The sequence below is a fragment of the Lycium barbarum genome, chromosome 2 (assembly GCF_019175385.1).
Source record: "Lycium barbarum isolate Lr01 chromosome 2, ASM1917538v2, whole genome shotgun sequence".
Classification (NCBI taxonomy): Eukaryota; Viridiplantae; Streptophyta; class Magnoliopsida; order Solanales; family Solanaceae; genus Lycium; species Lycium barbarum.
Window position 1 is genome coordinate 142,170,304 of NC_083338.1, and position 22,354 is coordinate 142,192,657.

The 22,354-nt window shown below is 33.7% G+C and overlaps 1 protein-coding gene across 50 annotated transcripts; it reads left to right on the top strand.

The window, feature by feature from the left end:
- The first annotated feature begins 9,350 nt into the window (after positions 1–9,350).
- On the top strand, positions 9,351–17,443 carry LOC132627689 (septin and tuftelin-interacting protein 1 homolog 1-like). Of its 50 annotated transcripts, none has more exons than XM_060343179.1 (7): positions 9,351–9,629; positions 10,596–13,198; positions 13,258–13,372; positions 13,722–15,765; positions 15,841–15,934; positions 16,027–16,119; positions 17,105–17,443. In XM_060343179.1, the coding sequence occupies exon 2, from the start codon at positions 10,605–10,607 to the stop codon at positions 13,191–13,193; it is 2,589 nt and encodes an 862-aa protein (XP_060199162.1). In that variant the 5' UTR covers positions 9,351–9,629; positions 10,596–10,604; the 3' UTR covers positions 13,194–13,198; positions 13,258–13,372; positions 13,722–15,765; positions 15,841–15,934; positions 16,027–16,119; positions 17,105–17,443. The 50 variants fall into 50 exon arrangements, with proteins under 50 accessions (XP_060199162.1, XP_060199178.1, XP_060199199.1 ...); XM_060343195.1 differs by having other exon boundaries at positions 14,486–15,765; XM_060343216.1 differs by having other exon boundaries at positions 15,558–15,765.
- Positions 17,444–22,354: the final 4,911 nt, after the last annotated feature.

Consider the following 22,354-nt stretch of genomic DNA (forward strand, 5'->3'; position numbering starts at 1 on the left):
AATATTTATAAATTTTATCCATGAAAAAATGGAAAACAAACAAGGCAACTAAAAACAGAATTTATGGCAATCAATGGGCACTAGGAAACATAAATGAGTCTAGAGATTCACAAGACATAAATATGTTAACGTGTCAAACTTGACAAACAACCTCACTAATCTCACTTTTGGGGAATTGCATTTGCATTCACCACTTCCTTCTGTATCTAATTCCACTACAGTCGACCTATCTATAACGGCATCCGCGTGTAACAACACCTTTTTATAACAGTTAAGATTTTTTAGAATCGATTTTTTATGTTATATTTTACTTCTCTATAACAGCATTTTATTTATAACGGCAACGGCCAACTTTATGACAGTACGCTCTTTGTAAAATTACCCCCCATATAACAGCTATCTGCTTTTTCGGGTAATATAGTAGTTAGTTATCTTTATAAAAAATAGAATATATATGGTTACCAATAATAAGTGTATAGATTTTGATCAAATAGTTAATTTGATACTTTAACATACTATATTTATGACAGAATATTACATATGAATACATATTTGTAATTTAAGAATATCATTGTCTTCTATAACTTTATTTAATATACATATGAATATCATTGTTTTATTACAATAAATAAAAGAGCTTCATGGAAAAATATTTAATTTGATATTTTAATAGACTATATTTCTATAGATTTAAAATGTCTGTCTTAGAGCTTAAAACTTTATACATTCAGTTATGAATTTATTGAAATTGTATTAACTTTCTTAAATGTTTAGTTAGTGAAGTATTCATATCTTTGAGATTTAAATTTTAAATAATTTGTTATTTTTTACAATATTAAAAATAAAAAGCATAGGTTTTATGCATCTTTTTGCCTATAACAGCTACATATTATTTTAATGGCAAATGTTGTTATAGGTGTATAACAACAACTCTCTATAACAACCAAAAAAATTCGGACCCAATGATGCTGTCATAGAGGGGTTTGATTGTAATTGAGAGGGTGTAATTACACTTTCCAATTCTCAAGGGAGGGTTGAGATTTGGGTGTAATTATAGGGTTACTTTTTATTTTTTTTTAAATTTATTTTTATTTCTATTATTGTAACTTCTTTTCTAGTTTTACTTTTTATTTATTTTTCTTTTTATATTATTTATCTTTTATTCCTTTTTTTTTCATTCCCAACCTTTACTTCTTGTGATTCCATATAATGACTCGTATTTTTTTTCTTTTTTAATTTTATTCATTTAGCATAACTGTGTTATTATTCTAATTTTTTTAACTACACCTCTCAGTATTAGAAAGAATGAGTCCTTAACAAACTTCGCATATAATGAGTGATCGTTACTAAAGTAGAATTTCGTTGTGAATGAGGTTATATATAGACTTATATTTTCCCTTGCTTTTAAATTATATTTACTTAAGTTACATTGAAACTTACTTACGTAATGTTGGAATTTGATATAAGAATATTATGTTAAACTTTTTTTTTTTTTTTTGGATTTTGAATTTAGGTTATATTTTTTATTTTAATTTATTTGCTTTAGTACTATTAACTTGTTATTTCACATTGTATGTTGTTTATTTTTCACTTACAGTTGATAGATCTTTTTTTTTTTTTTATCAAACATTTGAATAATGTTATGACATTATATTTATAATTTTTTTTTGGTCAAACATCCAATCTATGATGTTCTCACAAAAAGTGTGCTTTTAATTCTTATAATTAATTAAAATCAAATTATTAATTTGAAAATGATATATCAATTATTTTTTACAATATTAGTTACAAATATATAATTATTAATTAATATATTTTTCGAGAATTAATGTGTTGTTAAATACATAATTTAATATCATCTACAAAGGCACATATTTTCCAAAGATTACTTTTAAATTTTTTATAAGAAATTTTATTTTTAAATTAAACTAACTGCGTAATTACCCTTGTGCAATCAAACAGTACGCTTGTAATTCCACTGTAATTATGTGATGACAAACAAACAGGTCGTTATAATTATAATACTGTGTAATTACTAGGCTGTGTAATTACTACCCTAGTAATTACACCAATTCCAATTCCAATTAGTGGTGCACATATCAGAATTTCAAATTTCAATAATTTACTACTCTCTGTTAATATAGTTAGACTATTTTTTCATTCCCTAACTCTGCAAAAGAGCAATTTCCACTATGCCACCTCTCTTTTTCTATAACATTTCTTTTCCATCCCAAAGTGCTTTCTTTTTTTATTATTTTAATTTGAAATTTTCAAAATGAGCTATGGATTTCAACCCAAAATGCAGAATAATGATTAATCCAATTTCTTATCCCATGAGTTAGTTTTTTTTTTAAAAGAAGACAAGCTACAAACCCAGACATGCTTTTTCATTCGAGTAATTTAACTTCATATATAAAGAGCTTCGCTTAACCTGATTTTTCATGGTAGAAACTCAACATAGTTAAGCAAGTCCAGGAGTGGCTCAAGGGTGATTAGTAAAGCCTTTGCTTTAGGTTTAGGCCAAATTTTTGAGGCACCAAAAATATTTAAGAATGAATTTATGATTATTGTTTTAGACAATACTGAAGATTATTTTTGGATACTCTTCTAGTTCTTATTTTTGTGTCTCATTGCTTTGTTTCTTAATTTTTTTAATGCATATTCTTCTTTTTTATTTTTACCAATTGACTTTTTCTTTCACTACTTACTTTTTTTCTTCTTTTTTTCCCTTTCTAATTTGTCAAATTCATCGCAGCAAAAGGCCTAAAAAGAAAAAGAAGAAGAAGAAGAGAAAAATTATCACTTCCTAACCTGAATAGAGTAGTTTTTCTTTATGCTGGTTTTCCTTTTTGGACGACCGTCATTTATCGTTAAAGGCAAGCACTCAGGACCTTAAAATACTGGATCCGCCACTGCTTTAGGCCCCCAAATTTTTGAGGCACCAAAAATATTTAAGAATGAATTTATGATTATTGTTTTAGACAATATTGAAGATGGTAAAAGGAAGTAGAAAATTTATATAAAGAAAAAAAACTATCTACTTTTTAAGATAAATATTTTAGAACTTTGAACTAAACTACTCAAATCTTCATATTTTCAAATATAAATTTTACAAGAACCTCCAAGGTAATGTATTTAAAATACATGGCTAACATCTTATAAACTTGATTTAATCCTCATTATTATAAATATGAATGTTACTACGTCAAGTAAAAGGCAAAAATATGAAAGAAAAAAATGCAGCACTAAATTTTTTATGTATGTGTATATACGTAAGGCCTTGAATTAAACTTTAGCTTTAGGCCACTAATTTTATTGAGATGCCCTTGAACAAGCCTTAATGTACGTAAAGATAACACAGGCATTTAAAAGCTAAGCTGAAACCCAGTGTCAGGTCTAAAACAAGATAGTAGGAGCATCATTGTGCTTTAAAACATCCAAGAGTCAATCTTAGTCGCAGTCTGCAAAAATATATATAGATACAGTATGCTAGTAGACAACCAGATTAAAGATATTAAGCTTTAAGCACAAAGGAACAATCCCTAGATACTTTGAATACTATTGATCAGATCCATATGATTTACTAAGTAGTTTAAATATTTTGCTCCACATGTGGGAAAACGGAAATGAAATTTTAACCTAAGACGAGACTGTCCACACCATTTACTAGATGAGTAGTTACAGTGTTGAAAATCAAAGACCTGAATTTAGAAAGCAAAGAAACTTTCAGCTCATCACTCTTTCAAGAAGATTCAAAATATCTACAGAAGAATCCTATTAAAAAAAAAAATCGATCCACAAAAGAAACCTTCAAAATGACATTATACTTATTAATCTAAATATCTTGTGACACATAATCAGGACAGGTAGAATTGTTACCTTACTGAAACTATTATAAGCATTTAAAAGCAGTTGTAACTCTATACCAGATAGGCCCTTAATATCTCTTGTTCCAGTAATTCTGGAGGATCTCGCAACTCAGGCGAATTCATTTTCTCCTGTACCAATGTCCCAAACTTTACCCTTAATTTTAAACCATCTAAGTAAAGACCAAAACGCTATTATATCAACATCATTTTTCCGCGCAAACATGCCTTTGAGTTATAACAAGTTCTATATCTTTCATTACTCGCTCGAACAAAGCTTCCAAAATTTGTGCATTCTGTCCAGTTTTCGGGATAATGTTATGTTGTCTCGGCCGCCCAATTTTTGGAATATTTTGTTGTCCCAGACGCCCAATTTCTGAAATGTTTTGTCCACCCCCCCCCCCCCTCTCCCCCGGCCATTTACCAGTAGATTTTGTTGTACTCGCTGCCCTGTTCCAAATGAGTTAGGCTGTTCAGTCACTTGCTTGGGATTAACCGTCTAAATTTTCTCACATACTTGGAACAATTCCACTTCGAAAATGATTTTAGAACCATTTTCGCTCTCAACACTCTTTTTATATTTTTCCCTCAATCGTCTTACTTTCTCTCTTAATTGGACCAGCGTAGCTTGAAGAACAAGTGATTGAGGATAAATCGACGAAACTGCACCATATTTTATGAAGCATCACGACCTGTTTCTTCCTTGACCTTAATCATACCTCTGAGTATGGTAATTTCATCTTCATCCATGGTGATTTCATCTTCATCCCTCCACACTTTTGAAAAAGAGGAGGATTTTAAGAATTTCCATTTGCGTTGATCGAAGGCAATGTCTTCTAACTTTCCTTGAATGGAGTTTCATTGTAAAGTAACATTGTGCCTTTGTCCTCTTTCGACTCTTTTTCTTCAGTATCCTTATTTTTTCTTTCCTTAGATTTCTTCTTTTCTGGATGGCAACACCCTCTCACTTTTATCTTCATTGTCGGATGAAGTTTCATTATAAAGTAACATTGTGTCTTTATCCTCTTTCTCTTTAGGCGAATTTTTTCTTCAACATCCTTATTTTTTCTTTTCATAGATTTTTCTTTCTATCTTAAGAAGAAGCATCATCTCACTTTCCTCTTCATCGTCGGATGGAGTTTTATTATAAAGCATTGTTTTAAAAGGCAGTGTCAGAACTCGCCTCGGGGCAGGGCAATGGCAAAATGCCCTAGGGCTAACGTCCGGGGCTTAGTTCCTATGAGGCTTACGCCCTAAGCACTCAACCGTACGCCCTAAACACGCCTAACGCCCAGGGCTCGCCTAACAATTCTTACACAAATTATATTTTAAATTCCTTAATTAAAATCATTCACCCTCATAATTGTTTAACAAAATAATGATACTTAATAGTTTTTCATCTGTAGAAATAGAAGATTGGGTGTAACTCATATAACAAGTCATAGTATTGGATATTTACTATTTGAGAACGTCGTGAGGGTGAATATCACTTAATTTTTTTAACAAAAACACATACTATTTAAGTTCCAAGACCCTTCATCTCATTTTCAAAATCAAGTGCCTACGTTTTTCTTCTTCATCCTATAAAATCCATCATATTATTTTATTTCCCCTTCCTTGTCTCTCTCTCTAACTAAAAGCGTTGTACGCCTTTGTAGTTTGTGCCTGAAAACAAAACTCATACTTGGGAAATTCTAACTCCCACGTGGAGAAAGAGTGTGTTGAAGCCGAGAGAAGAAGCATTGGGGCTGAACGGAGCGGACAGAAAGAAAAAATCTAAGAAAAAAAAAGGATATTGAAGAAAAAAGACAACTATAGAGAAAGTCAATAATGATTAACTGGCTCTTGTATTCCACTGAATATGGTAATTTCATCTTCATCGCTCCACACTTTTGAAAAAGGGGAGGTTTTTCAGAATTTCCATTTGCTTTCACTGAAGGCAATACCCGCTCAATTTCCTCAAATGGAGTTTCATTTTAAAATAACCTTGTGCCTTTGTCATCTTTCGACTCTTTTTCTTCAATATTCTTGTTTTTTTCCTTATATTTCTTCTTTCTAGAAAGCAGTACCCTCTCACTTTTATCTTCATTGACGGATGGAGTTTCATTATAAAATAACATTGTGCCTTTATCCTCTTTCTCTGTAGGCGACTTTTTTTCTTCAACATCCTTATTTTTTCTTTTCTTAGATTTTTCGTTCTATCTAGAGAAGAAAGTATCTTCTCACTTTCCTCTTCATCGTCAGGTGGAGTTTCAATATAAAGTAATCTCGTGTCATTATCATCTTTCTCTGCAGTCGACTTTTTTCTTCAATATCCTTATTTTTTTTTTAAAGATTTTTCTTTCTGTTCGTTCCGTTCAGCTCTAATGTTTCTTCTCTTCGCTTCAACACACTTTTTTTCCATGTGGGAGTTAGAATTTTCCAAGCCTGAGATTGCATTTTCTGCCATTATTTTTAGACACAAACCACAAACGCCTACAACGCTTTTAGTTAGAGAGAAAACAAGGAAGGGGAAATTAAATAAGATGATGGATTTGATAGGATGAATAAGAAAAGTGTGTATGTGCAGATAAAGCGCCTGATTTTGTAGATGAAATGAAGGGTCTTGGAACTTAAAAGTCAATAATGATTAACTGACTCTTCCATTCCATTAAATTATCATACCTCTGAGTATGATAATTTCATCTTCATCGTTCCACACTTTTTAAAAGGGGGAGGTTTTTTAGAATTTCCATTTGCTTTGACCAAAGGCAATACCATCTCACTTTCTTTGAATGGGGTTTCATTCTAAAGTAGCCTTGTGCCTTTGTCCTCTTTCGACTCTTTTTCTTCAATATTTGTTTTTTATTTTTTTATTTTTATAATTCTTCTTTCTGGAAGGAAACGCCTTCTCACTTTTATCTTCATTGTCGGATGGAGTTTCATTATAAAGTAACATTGTGCCTTTATCCTCTTTCTCTGTAGGCGACTTGTTTTCTTCAACATCTTTATTATTTCTTTTCTTGGATTTTATCCAGAGAAAAAAATATCCTCTCACTTTCCTCTTCATCGTCGGATGAAGTTTTATTATAAAATAATCTTGTGTCATTGTCTTATTTCTCTATAGTAGGCTTTTTCTTCAATATCCTTGTTATTTCTTTTCTTAGATTTTTTCTTTCTGTTAATTTCGTTCAACCCCAGTGCTTATTTTCTTGGCTTCAACACACTTTTCTCTGCTTAGGAGTCAGAATTTCCCGAGCTTGAGTTTGCATTTCCTGCCTTTGTTTTCAGGCACAAATCACAAACGCCTACAACGCTTTTAGTTAGAGAGAGAAACAAGGAAGGGGAAATAAAAAAAGATGATGAATTTGATAGAATGAAGAAGAAAAGTGCGTCTGTGCAAATAAGGCACCTCATTTTGAAGATGAAGGATTTTGGAACTTAAAAGTCAATAATGATTAACTGGCTCTTCCCTTCCACTAAATATTGTAATTTCATCTTCATCGCTCCACACTGTTGAAAAAAGGGAGATTTTCTAGAATTTCTATTTGTTTTGACCGAAGGCAATGCCCTCTCACTTTCCTCAAATGGAGTTTTATTGTAAAGTAATCTTGTGCCTTTGTCCTCTTTCGACTCTTTTTCTTCAATATCCTTATTTTTTCTTTTCTTAGATTACTTCTTTTTGGAAGACAACACCTGCTCACTTTTATCTTCATTGTCGGATGGAATCTAATTATAAAGTAACATTGCGCCATTATCCTCTTTCTTTGTAGGCGATTTTTTTTTCTTCAACATCCTTATTTTTTCTTTTCTTAGGTTTTTCTTTCTATCCAGAAAAGGAAATATCCTCTCACTTTTCACTTCATTGTCGAATGGAGTTTCATTATAAAGTAATCATGTGTCATTCTCTTCTTTTTCTGTAGTCGGCTTTTTTCTTCGGTATCCTTGTTTTTTCTTTTCTTAGAATTTTCCTTTTTGTCCATTTCGTTCAGCCCCAATGCTTCTTCTCTTGGCTTCAACACTCTTTCTCCACGTGAGAGTTCGAATTTTCCGAACCTGATTTGCATTTTCTATCATTGTTTTCAGGCACAAACCACAAACTCATACAACAATTTTAGTTAGAGAGAGAAACAAGGAAGGGGAAATAAAAGAAGATGATGGATTTGATAGGATGAAGAAGAAAAGTGTGTATGTGCAGATAAGTAGCCTGATTTTGAAGATAAAGATGAAGGGTCTTGGAACTTGAAAGTCAATTTCCATTCCACTGCAGCACACAGCCTAAATTGTTTTTATTACCAATAGAAAAAGTAAAGTTAGTCTCCTAATTACCGGTTTAGTAGACTTTTTGTAGGGTTTCTTGGTATGGAGTATTTCCTTTTCCATGAGTTAAGGTCCAACATCAGTCGAGGATATGTGTTGTAGTTCCATGATACTCCATTTGTCCCAAAAATAAATGTCGGTTTTAGCAAAAAAGAAATATCCTGAATGAATGTCGCTTTAGGAATAATAAAAATGTATACTCACATTTTATTCCTTTTCTCTCGCTTTGCACCACTACCTTTATCGCCAATGACTCTTTCTTTTTCCTTTGACCCTATGCGGCTATACACCTATAATAAAATAGTATTCTATATTGGATGTTTAAATGGTGTCAGTGGTAGTGGGGTGATAGGAAGAGAAAGAGAAAGTGAATTGGAAAAGTAGATGGCGGTGGAGGTGATGATGACAATGGTAGAGTGGAGAGACAAGGAGGGAGAAAGGTGATTGATGGTAAAGATAATAGTGGAAAGAGAGAAAGGAGGAATCAAAAAAATTGAAAACTCTAAATTAGGGAAATGATCAAATTTGCACTTGAACAATGTGAAAGAGTTAAATTTGCCTCTGAACAATGCAAAAAGTTCAAATTTATCTTCTATTTAAATAAATTAATCGTTAATTGCGTGATACATTGCATCACCGGATATTAAACATCCACCATTTAAAAATTAGGCCATATTTATTCCATTTCACATAGTTCAAAGACAAATTTGACCCCATTAATAACCCACAAGAGCATATTTGAACCTAACTATTAATGAAGACAAAATCTATTTCATTTTGCACAGTTCACCACAAATTTATGGGCAATTTGCACGATTGCCTTTATTCGAGAATGGTCTTTAATTTTTGCCCCTCAAATTGTTGGTCTTTAATTTTTGTCCTTTGCTTAAAATTTCGAAGTTCTGGGTTCGAATTCTAGCTCAGTCAAAAAAAAAAATTACAAGGCAAAATTTTGTGGCAAAATTAGACCTATTCGGACAAAAGTTAAATCTTAAGGCGGAGATTTGACTTAAGGTAAACATTTGTCCAAAATTAGGCCTTAAGGTAAACTTCTGCCTTAAAGTCTAATTTTGGGCAAATGTTAAGCCTCAGGCAGAGGTTTCAAGTGTTCAAACTCATAATTTTAAGATATTTTCGATCACTTTTTTAAGCTAAAGAAATAGGTACGTTTGTCGTTTTGTTAAGAACGTGGCTCGTGGACAAAAGTTAAAAACGAGCAATTTGAGAGGCAAAAAATTAAAGACGCTGGTCTTTGAACTTTAATCCACGCAAAAGAACGTTAACCCTTTTCCCTGAATTTTTTTTCAAAACACTTCCATATTGAATTGGGTCTCTGTTTTAACGTCTTGGTAATCGGTTTAACTGAAATTTTTTTTCCCTCTAGCACTTAGCAGGCCTAATTTCGTTTTGGTACTTGTGAGACTCAGGCGGTGACCCGTGAATTTCATCCTCTCCTTTATCAAGGTATTTATTTCCTCTCTTTTCTCTTCACTTGGGTTGATTTCTGGTGTTTCTATTTATTTTTTCTGTTCGTCCTTGTTGCGTGCGATCCCGTAACGGCTCATAAATTTTTTTTTTTTTTTTATGAGCTCTTTATTTATTTTCTTCTTCTTCTTGGATGAGATTGGATAACTGCTAGGTATTGTGCTATTGTCATGTTCTTTGCTGTTGTATGTATATAGTTGTTGGGATATCTGTTCTTTGTTCCCCGGAAACATAAGTTTTTATGTGACTGAGACTGATGCTTGGGGCTAACAAGAAATTGCCCGTCTTTAAATTATTTCCCTTTAGCAATCGAACACTTATGCCTAGTGGCGCATAAGTTCTTTGAGGGCAAAAGTTACGCCGGGGACGTGACTTGTGGGATATTATCATGCAAAAATATTAACTTATGCCCCGCGAAAAAAGTTTTTTGTTATGAGGAGCAAAAATTAAAGACCAGCACAGAAAAACGGCATAAGTGCCAATGACCCAACTCTTTTATTTGGTTATGTTGGGCTATATATTTGGGGGAATATGTGCTGTTTGATCTTCCTTTTTTTGCGCTTAGTTTGTATTCATTTTATATGTTATTTTCTTTTTTGATAATATCATGTAAACGGTTAGTCCAGGGTTTTTGGAGCTTGGAATCACACACCATTGTTCAATTGCTTTGTTACGCACTTTTCTGAATAAATTCATAGTGTAGCTTTTCAAATTTTAGTTTCTGTAGTGATTGAGATGGATGCTTTGTGAATAACTCTTTTTTGGGTAGCATTGGTCAAAAATTTCCTGATGCATTGGTTATGTTACCAATTATCATTAATTAAATTTTAATGCTTTTGCCTTATTCAGTGTTTCCACAAAGATTTGCCTCTGATTTTGAATTTCCTGTAGCGAGATCATTTTTTTTCTATGTGATCTGACACTGTATAATCATGTTTTCCGCAGTTCAACAACATGGATGATGATCAGGAAATGGAAAGGTTTGGAATGGAGAATGATTATGAAGATGGTCAGTGGATCAGTGGTGAATTCTACTATCGGAAGCGCAAAGAAAAAAAGCACGTTCAAACCAAGGATGATGTCCTCTATGGTGTTTTTGCTTCTGGGGATAGCGACTCTGACTATGAGGGATCCTCCAAGAAGCGCAAGAAAGGACTTTCCACGAAGCCTGACCTCACTAAACCTGTTAATTTCGTCTCAAATGGAACTGTCATGCCTAACCAAGAAATTGATCAGAATACCAAAGAGGAAAACGACCAGCTAATATCAGAAGAGAGCAAAGGTTTGGGATTTGGGGCATCTGTTGGCCTTGGATTTGGTACTAGTTCCACCAATAATAATGCTGATGAGGAATATATCAAGACAGCAGCCCAGGTTGAAACTGATGGGGAAAACTTTCTGCCGTCTGCTTTTGGTAGGAAGATCAAAGAAGGTGCCCTAAGACGTGAGAAGGAAAAGGAAAAGGAGAAGTCTATGTTGGCCAAGAAATCTTCTGAATCAGGGAGAAGAGAACCTGGTGGTGATGTTGGTGGCTTTGAGAAGTATACCAAGGGGATTGGGAAGAAATTGCTTGAGAAGATGGGTTATAAGGGAGGTGGGTTGGGTAGAAATCAGCAAGGAATTTTGGCTCCGATCGAGGCAAAGCTAAGGCCCAAGAATATGGGAATGGGTTTCAATGACTATAAGGAGGCTAGTGCACCAGCTCTTCAAGAATCAGAAGGAAAGCCTGTTGCTTGTCCTCCTCAACCCGTGGAAGGCCGCTCAAAAGAGAAGCTTTGGTCAAAGCAAGCTAAAAAAGTGAAGAAGGCTTACATTACAGCTGAAGAGTTGTTAGCCAAAAAGCAGGAGCAGGGCCTGGAAATTATTCAGAAGGTCTTTGATATGAGGGGTCCACAGGTTCGAGTCTTGACGAATCTGGAGAATTTGAACGCTGAGGAAAAAGCAAGGGAAAATGATGTTCCAATGCCTGAACTTCAGCACAATATCATGTTGATTGTCGATTTGGCAGAACTTGACATACAAAAAATTGATAGTGATTTGAGAAATGAGAGGGAGGCAGTTGTTGCTTTGCAGAAGGAGAAGGAGAAGCTCCAAGCTGAGGCAGCTCGCCAAAAAAGGCAGTTTGATAATATGGAAGAGATTGTCAGTGTATTGGACCGGATAGGGGGAGAAAGCACATCTGGTACCCTGACCCTAGACTCCCTTGCAAAAGCATTTGCAGACTTGCAACAGCAGTATGCTGAGGAATACAAACTCTGCAACTTGTCAAGCATAGCGTGCTCATATGCTCTGCCTTTATTTATTCAAGTTTTTCAGGAATGGGATCCACTTCAAACTCCAACACATGGATTGGAGGTGGTTTCCCTGTGGAAGAACCTTTTGCAAGGGGATGACATTTTTACTATCTCTGATGCCGCATCTCCTTATACTCAACTATTTATGGAAGTTGTATTCCCCGCTGTTAGAATATCTGGCACCAATACCTGGCAGGCAAGGGACCCTGAACCAATGCTTCGTTTTTTGGATTCTTGGGAGAAGCTGTTGCCTCCTGCAGTCCTTCAGACAATACTGGAAAACATTGTTTTGCCCAAGTTATCAGCTGCTGTGAACTCCTGGGATCCACGTCGAGAAACAATTCCAATCCATTCCTGGGTTCATCCATGGTTGCCCTTGCTGGGTCAAAGATTGGAAAGCTGCTATCACACTATACGTAACAGATTGGAAAGTGTCTTGCATGCTTGGCACCCAAGTGATATGTCTGCATACTACATATTGTCTCCTTGGAAGACTGTGTTTGATGCAATTAACTGGGAAAAGCTGATGGTCCGGTTTATTGTTCCAAAGTTGTTAGCAGTGATGCATGAATTCCAAATAAATCCAGCAAATCAGAACCTTGATCAGTTCTATTGGGTCCGTACTTGGGCTACTGCTATTCCCATCCATCACATGCTTCCAATACTGGATATATTCTTCAACAAGTGGCAAGAGGTTTTGTACCACTGGTTATGCTCAAACCCGAACTTTGAAGAAGTGACGAAATGGTATTTGGGTTGGAAGGAACTTATTCCACCTGAACTTCAGGCAAATGAACACGTTCGCTATCGACTTAATCTTGTTCTAGAAATGATGAACCAGGCTGTTGAAGGCTTGGAGGTTGTTCAGCCTGGTTTGAGGGAGAACATTAGTTATCTTAGGGTTCTTGAACAAAGGCAGTTTGAGACTCAGAAAAAAGCTGCAGCACAAGCTCAATCCCGTCCTTTTGTGGGCTCGAACAGTGGTACCCAAATGGATGGTACAGGTGGTGGGGTTTACATGAGCGTGAAAGAAATTGTTGAAGTTCATGCTCAACAGAATGGTTTGCTGTTCAAGCCTAAGCCCGGCAGGATGCAAGATGGTCATCAGATATATGGTTTTGGTAACATCAGCATTATTATAGATTCTCTCAATCAGAAGGTGTTTGCGCAAGTTGAGGACAGGTGGTCTTTGGTATCACTTGAGCAGCTGTTGGATCTGCATAATCGATCTGGGTTAAAGCGCCGATAAATGCCGTAAGTTCTTGAATTTTATGTATGAAAGCAATTCCAAGCTTTCTAAAACTAATTTTTAGGCTTCACGGATATTTCTGCACTGGATCTCTCATTATGCTGCAGTAAGTCATGAGAAGATGAAGTACATTTCCCCCTAGTGGAATTATCTCCTCCTTTATTGACACTATTTAACTTGTAAGTTCTCATACTCCTCCTTTAATGACACTATTTAAAACTACTTAAAACCCAGAATTTGTTCTAATGTGTTTGCAATTTTTGGGTAGCGATTTTCCCCAATTTTTGCTTTTCATCTTTTGGTCGTATTCCTTCTCTAATGGTTTGATTATTTTATGTCTTGGGTCTATTTTTTGTCGTTTTTCTGTTCGATTGGAGTGATATTTGTTTTAGCTTTTGCTACTTTGTTAGCTAATTGGATTGTACTCATATTACATGCACTAAATTTTGACATTGCTGATTCTTGTCTCTGCTGGTACTTCTGGTTTATTCGCAATAATAACCTTAATATTAAGATATGGCTTGATAGGTAGTGTCGTAGTGGAATGCTAAAGCCGCTGAAGTTATTGGGATCGGCATCGACAATAAACAATTAGATACAGGTAGAACATTGTTCAATCTGTAGCTGCATTAGTAATCAGGGTATACAGTTCTCAGTGTGATTACAATGGTGTCAATTGTTGAATCTGACATTAGCTATTTGCCTATTTCTACCATTATAATACTTCCGTAATTATGAATCCTTGATGCATTATGGTAAAAATACGTTTACATTTTTTCTTTGCTAGGTTTTTTTTTGGGTACCGTTTTGGTTTTTGAAAGTGATGCTTAAACATTTTGATTCGATGGGATGTGCACTCTAATGCCATCCAGATTGTTTGTTGATATGTTGAAGCAGATGAATTCTTTTTATTGCGTCTTTTTCACATGAATTTTATAAATACACATCCATCACCCAGTAATTCAATAGTTACATTTGTTTACTTCTACTGGACTGTAGCGGTAAAACTTCATGCTTTATTTGTTGTTATGTTAAAGAAATACATTTGGAATGTATGTTGCTTGGATGTGTACTTCTATTCCAGTAGTACTACTGTTTGTGTGACTTTAGGTTGAGTAAAGTCATTAGATATAACTTATACATTTGAAAATTATACCAGCATATAAAGATTCACTACAAAAAGTTTACTATTTCAATAGGGAATATTTTTCTATCATAGGTTGTAACTAGATGATGCTTCCTCCACCACTATTCATTGGACTTTATTAAACTTACTTATTTTCGCCCAGAAGATTAATCAATATTTGAGAAGATCTATGGTGGACTTGAACTCGGGTTTAGCCTACAATAAGTGTTGTGACTAGGTAATTTTTTTTCCTCGTTATTTTCCTGCTGTTATTTGTACAAATCTTTTCGTTTTAAAAGATTATTGTTGATTAGCTTCCTTCTTGTTCTAATTGTCTCTTTGCTGCTGCTGATGAGGCAATATACCAACTTGTGTTGAGGTTTTTTACTGTGGGTTAGTGGAGATTTTCATGTTAAAGAATGTTGGTTATTTGTCTAACCACACAGAGAATGCATCAAGCTAAAATGTAACTATCACCTCTTTGTTGTCTTTACAAGCGACTGGGTAATGAAATTTTCCTGATTTAACTATAGTTGTTTCCAAGTACTATGATGTTATGGAGCTGATCACGGTAAAGCAAGATTCAAACTTTAAAGTGAGCGATGATTTAATTATTTACTTGATGTTAGTATCTTTTACTTCTCTTCTTTTGACTTGCCTTTTATTTTAGCAACGTTATGGCTAAATTTCCGTACCTTTTCTTTATTGTGTTGGGTACAAGCTTTTAGCTTTTACAGTCTGGTACCTATGCTTGCCGCTGAACCACTGTTTCTCCTTCAGCTTTCTTTTTTCATGCATCTGTGAAAGTTCATTGTTGTTCCCTACTTCTCTTGTGGAGATTTATTGTCTTTTGTAATCTGGTCCTGTATTTTTTCACTGAAGTTTGATACTGTTAGGATACATTTTCATGTATTGAACCAATGCAGTTTGCACCAAGGACAGTGGTCAAACAGAACCTTTATGTGTTTGTAGGACTACCATGAATACATATAAAGAAAGTAAACACGACATATAATGAGTGAATTGTCAATCCATCTTTTTGCCCTTTGTTGATCTATCCTAAAGAAAAATCAAGGCTTCACAAAACTTCCCTATTGACTTTGAGAAATTGTCATCCATGCCTAAAACTTTTGTGGACCGTTCTTTTAATGAAATCCTAATAGTAATGCCTTTTAATTTCCTTTGCTCAGTTTGTACGTTATAGTTGTATGTGAAACAATCTAACCTACTCATTTTAGTGAAGCCTTGGTTTTTCTTTAGGATTGATCAACATAGGGAAAAAAGATGGATTGACAATTCCCTTAGCAAAAAGTGGATGGAGTTCAGCCTTAATCTAGGGCGTATAGCTGATGATCCATTATTGAGTAAAGAAGATATCGTCAAGAAAGCGCCGAAAGGCATGCATGGGCATTGTTTGTTATTTATCGCTCGAAAGATGAAACAAAGGTACTTACTTCGAATATATTATTCTGGTTCTGCTTCTCCTCTTTCGAGCAGAAATTCACTTATTTTAACTCGTAGGCTCTTTGCAAGAGGAATGAACGGATTCGACAACAACAAACGATTCCTCATACTAGTGGTGCTAAGAGTTTGACTAGAATAAGGGCTGAGATTGGTACTTTACTGCAACGTGCTTAATGATACATTCTTTAGATAAAGTATGTTCTTGACTAATTAATGTAATATTTTACTTTTTGAAAATTTCAGAACTTGGGAAAAGAAGTTGATCGAGGTAAATTGTGGACTGAGACTCATAAGATGAAAGATGGGGTACGTGAATGATGAAGCTAGGGAGATTGGGTAAGTATTAGTTGACTGAATACCAATGTTCACAACACATGAGACTATAATAAAACATGATCGTAAATTGTTGTGATGTTCGACGTAATGACTAGAGGTTTATCTTATAGATTAAATGAGTAGGGCTTGTCAATGAATATCTTGAATGCTGATATTAGTCAAAAGGAGCTTAACAAACATGTATTCCAGGTCCGCTGAAGTCTGAGCTACTTAATTGTCAGTTCACATAATTCAGTGAAATGTCTCATTAGTACCTTGAATGTCGATGTTAGTCTCTTTCAATGTTTATGTTCCTCCAGAAATAAGCTTAACTGCGCATGGATTCTGCAGTTTCACTGAGCTGTTGATGTCCAGTTGCTGAGTTTTATCATCTTTCTAGTATAATCTGAAACTTCGTTGACACCCTTGGTATTTTTCATCTCTTTTATAGGTTTTCTTGTGATAAGATAAGAAACCTAGAAGCACCCAGAATTTGATTTTAGATTTGTATGATTTATGCCTAAAATACAATAAAAAAATTCCTCCATGGTTGACCTTTTACATCTGTGAGAAGCAGATTCATTTGTCCTCGTCTTCTAGTTCTTCTTCTTTCATGATGTGACTAATTTTGGTTTTACTTAGAGATTTTCTATGTAGCAATAAACTTATCAGTCTTTGATTGACGAGTACTTAAAAGATCGGGAGCAATTGGAGAATACTATGGACATTTCTGTTTTAACTAAAACAAATAATGCACTGAAGGACTTGTTGAGTAGTTTTGTTTTTAGAGGACAAACTTATTCATGGTTGTGATAACGCATTAGCTGCTGCCCCTGCCCAAATGATCTGTACAACTCTATTAGTAACTCACGCAAAGTTAGACAAGTCATTCTTCATAGAACATTAAGTCACATATACGAAGTTCCTGTTTTGCTATTATGATATACTAAGTACTGGTTTTGTTGAAAGTTTAAACTTATTCCCTAAAATTATTTTCTTGTTACAGGCACATGATTTAGGAAGTGGCGCTTCGTCACCAATTGGGCCAAGAAAGTCCTCCGACGGTAGTAACAAAGGAGATGGAGCAAGTGACAATCAGTAATCATTTTTAGGATTGGCTATCCTTTGGTATTGTAATTGAATAACTTTTTGAGGCTTTAACTTAGAGCCCGTTTGGATTGGCTTATAAGTTGCTTATAGCTTTTTTAAGCCAAAAAAAAATAAGTTAGACCATCCCAACTTATTTTTTTTAGCTTATAGGCATAAGCCCATCCAAACAGGCTCTTAGAATCTTTTTTTTTATGTAATTTGGGATACTTATTTATTATGATGAATATTTTGCTTATTTAATCCTCTGTATTTTGTGTTAACATTGTTGTGAAAGGGTGTTTGATTGCATTAGGGTGCGATGGGATGCAAATGTGGAATTAGAATTGGTAATAATTAAAAATATTGCAGTTGTGGCGATATAAACTGAAATTTTAGTAGCAAAAGGGGCGGTTAAAAACTACCAAAATAATATTGTTTTTTAAAAAAAAAAAAAAACCGCAATAACGGTGGTTAAAATTGCTGCAATAAGACAAAAGAAATCCGTATTAGACAACCCTTTAATGGTCATACAACCTGGTATAAAATTTTTTTGGGAAACTAACTGAAATACCCCCAAAAACATATTAATTACCCGCCCCGTGCCCCTTCTAAACTAATTACCCGCCGTACCTCCTCACCCAAAATTATTTACCTGACGTGCCCCTTCTCCCAAATCTCTTCCTCCATGATATCATCGCGGCATATTTATATATCATGATGGTATCATAGAGGACTAAGAGAACGACTGAAGTAGTCCTATATGATACCGTCTCAATATATTTATATATCATGATGGTATCATGGGCCTGAGGAGTGTCTCATTGAAGGATTGAAGATGTCCTCCATGATACCATCATAGTATATGTATATATGGCGATGGTATCAAGAGGAGTGTTTCATTGAAGGACTAGAGCAGTTCTTCATGATAACATCACGGTATATGAATATGATCATCCATAATATCATTTCAGTATATTTATATACCATGATGGTATCGTGGAGGACTAAGAGAAGGACTAAAGCATCTTTCATGATACCATCTCAGTATATTTATATACGATGTTGGTATCATAACTAGGGGTAACTGGGCATCTCGAGTAAATATTTTTAATTTTTTCTGGGGGTACAAAAATAATGGGGGTATGGGCGGGTAATTTTTTTATTTTTTTTGTTTGAGGGGGCATCCGTGATCTTTTCCTTTTGCACTTTTATAGATTACTATTATAGTATGAAAATTTATTTGTAAGTAGTTTATAAATTATTCAATTGTATAAATATTCTTTATGCAGAACTTATACTCTTTATTAATTAATACTGCCTTTCAAAATAACAACTCCCTCTATTATTGTTGTTTATCTTTCTTTCTTTTTCATTATTGATTCTCCTCACATTTGCAATCTTTTGTTGTGGAAAATAAACTCGGGCAAAGCTATTATTATATGCAATTCTATTTTTAAGGAATCTAGAGACTTCAGTATATATTATCATCCTTATCGAATGATCAAACGAACGGATAATGATTTTCTTTCCTAAGACAAAATGTTCAATTAATTTTTTTTTCATCATTATTGCTTCCTTCCTTCTAAACAAAATTTTCTCTTGTTTCATGTATGACAAAAATTTCAATCCAAGAATATAATTATGTCACATGATCTGTTTTCTAGATTTACATGTTTGGTGACGAGGACTTTGTCTGCGGGTTGTGTTCATAAGTATTTTTATAACTTAAAGAATCTTATGTTTTGTGACGGTGGCTTGAATTTTTGTAATTAAGTTTGAGGTTTATATGTTTAATAGTTTGATTTTAATATATCAACTACCAAGTTGCCACGTCTTGATCAGTACATTAAAAGAATTGATAAGGTTGGTGTTCACTGAAATGGAAGATACCAATCAAGCTTATAATAATCTTCAAATTAAACAACTCTTGTCGGGAAGATTATGATTAGGTTAAGTTCGATTGGACTAATCTAAAAATGTGCCTCTGTCGAATGTGAGCAATGAATAATTCACTATAATCCATCTTTTGCATTCAAATTATTGCCTAACTGTTGTTGCCACTATAGTTTGAGCATCAAATTAGTCTTGGGTTAGAGAAGAAGTTCGAATTTAGAGGAATGTAGGTTTTTTCTTTGTCAAAGAGTCGGTCGAATACTATATTTGTCTTCACTAATGAAAAATTGACAACCTTTAACACTTAGATTGTGTTTGGTAAGGATAACAAAAATATTTTATTGAAAGATACTTTTAAATTTTCTCATTATTTAATTGGCTAAAATATTTTTGATTTTTTTTTCTTATTCTTAAAAATTAGGAAAATAACTCCCATGGGAGTAATGAGCTGGTCTTTCACGTCTCGGGAAACTGGTCGAGATAGATGATATCATCTTTCCCTTTGGTCGTTCTTCTTAGCTGTCGTATTGAATATAGCTAAGTGGCACAATCCATTGTGCACATGTTCAATTTTCGTGGAGAAGTCATTTTTCATAGATAATATTCTACGCTAATTGCTTTTTAACCCACTGATGTGGAACTCAACACCTACTATCAGTGGCGGAGCCACATAGAGCTGAGGGTGTTCATCCGAGCCCTTTCGGCGGAAAAATATATTATTTTTACAAGGTTAAAATTATTTTTTATGTATATATAGTAGATGTTAGACCCCCTTAGGCTTCTTCGTATGTTTACTTTTTTATATTTTGAACTCCCTCGACGGAAATCTTGGCTCCGCCACTGCCTACTACACGTCCAGAACTAAACATTAAATACGTAAAGGATATAAAATGGAGGCCCAACATCATATTAAACAATGAATTAGGGTTGACCTATTCTAACATTCTTACTATAATTTCCACGCACGTTGCATTTAGCCATTACTTGGCCACTTGCAATGTGCAAATGAAATGGTGGTTTTCATGGCTTTCTTGAATAGGTGCAACAATTGAGAGATGGATTAGTGGAGGTAGTGGGGTGGATGACGTCAGAAAGCAGTGAAAATATTCAATTTCCATATAAACTTAATATCTGCTTTTGTCATAAATTTAATATCTGTTGACTTCAGTAATTAAAAGAACTATACGAGTATTTAATTATTTCATACACTTGAATGACTAAAAGGACTAAATTTAGTTGTTTCAAGTAAAATAAAGATTGAATAATATTAAATACCTTGTACATTAAGACATGACTATTTAACACTAAAATTAACTATTAAATGAGATCTAAATTAGAAATTTCCTGTGTTGCACGCGCGTGTTGAAAAACGAAAGTTCCCGTAATTTTTTTGTCTCACCAAAAAAATGGATCCAAATCTTACATTCTTGGATCCACACAATTTGGGTACACTTTTTTGTAAGACAAAAGAAGTCTCATACAACTAATGTCGTCAATCACGTGAATCACAAAATAATTTTTTTTCCACACAGAGTAATTAAGGATGAGATGACATCCTTAATTGTTTTTACAGTACTGGTTGATTAACCTACATAGCATGCATGCTAAGGAAGACATATGAGAAAAATATTTGGCCTCAATATATCAGACGTCAAACGAAAGGCAAAAATATTGACACAGATGAGCAATGACTAAAAACTCAGAGCAAGTAAACCAACACATCATATGACCACTGACCAGGCCAGTCTTGTTATGGGGCCATCATGAGCGAACAAGACAAGTGGCGAATTAGATATTTCGCTAGAAGCATTCAATATTTAATTATATCTATAATTTTTTTGAGCTATATGCATAAAATAAACTAATTTTGTATATACAGAAGATAAATTTTTTGATAGAAAATATTTAACTAACTACCCTTCCGTCCATGTGATTCTATAAAAATTTCCAGGGATGGAGTAACTATAATACATTTAGCGTATATAAGAATAGAAATAGTACCGAATAGAGTGTATTAGTAATGTTTGGGTTAGTTATGCTATTATTATTTTTATTATTGGCCGTTTGATTTATTATATAGATAAACATATTGCATAATTTCTAGAGTACTGAATAGGGTGTATGAGGATAGAAATAGTGCTGATATATATTGTTAATGTCATGATTTACTATTTATAAAGATAATACTGAATAGGGTGTATAACTAATAATAGTTTGAAAACACTATCAAACAAGAGATTAAATAATAACAGTATTTTTTCTCTAATACCCTCCTATCAAGCGACTCCTTATTGGCATTATGAATATGTACGCGGCACATACACTACAACATAATGCATATATAGCTACGAAATCTTAACTATGAATTCAAAAATCGTGGCTAATACCTAGTAATAGCCACAAAATTTTGAATTCCATGGCTATCTACAAATTAGTAAACTTTCTTAGCTACAAAAATTAAATTGACAAAGCTAATTCCTCATTTTTGCTATGATTGCTAATAATCGTGGCAATAATAAGTTTTTGCCACGTGATAGAAGTTTGTGTAGCAATAGTAACCTTTTAGCCATAGTAAGTTTTTTGAGACTAAATTTTGTAGCTAAATAAATATTTTAGCTTCAAATTATAGACAATTGTGGCAATAGCTAAATGATATAGCTACAACCCTTTTGCTATGACTAAATTTCGTAGCTAATCATTTGTTTTTGCCACAAGTGAAATTTATCGTAGCAATAGTAACCTTTTAGCCACAAAAAGTTATTTTATACGAAATATTGTTGCTATATATATATATAGATAGATAGATATGCTTCGAGTACTAACATCCATGGCAATAGTCTACTAACAGCTACAATAATTTGTCATGACGAAATATATAGCCACAGGTTCATTGTTGTGCTAAATTTCCGTAGCTAATCATTATTTTTATTATAGCAATATCTTTTAGCCACATTAAAATATTTTAAAAATTAAAATCCTGTGGCTAAATGAATTTTTTTTACCTTCAAGTTATATTTAAGATAAAAGTGAAAAATAGTTCGTTTAATAGTTACAATTATTTGTCATGACAAAATGAATAATTATAATGTAGAGCGACGACAATAAGATTCCATAATTAACCATAATTTTTTTTATATACACATGAGGTGACCGTTGAGATAGCAGTATTTTAACCTCAATGTCGTAACTACAAAAAAAAATAAAAAAAAATCTTGCATCGATTACAAAAATCATGATGAGATTTGGTCAACCAATTTAAGTTTGAAAAGAAATT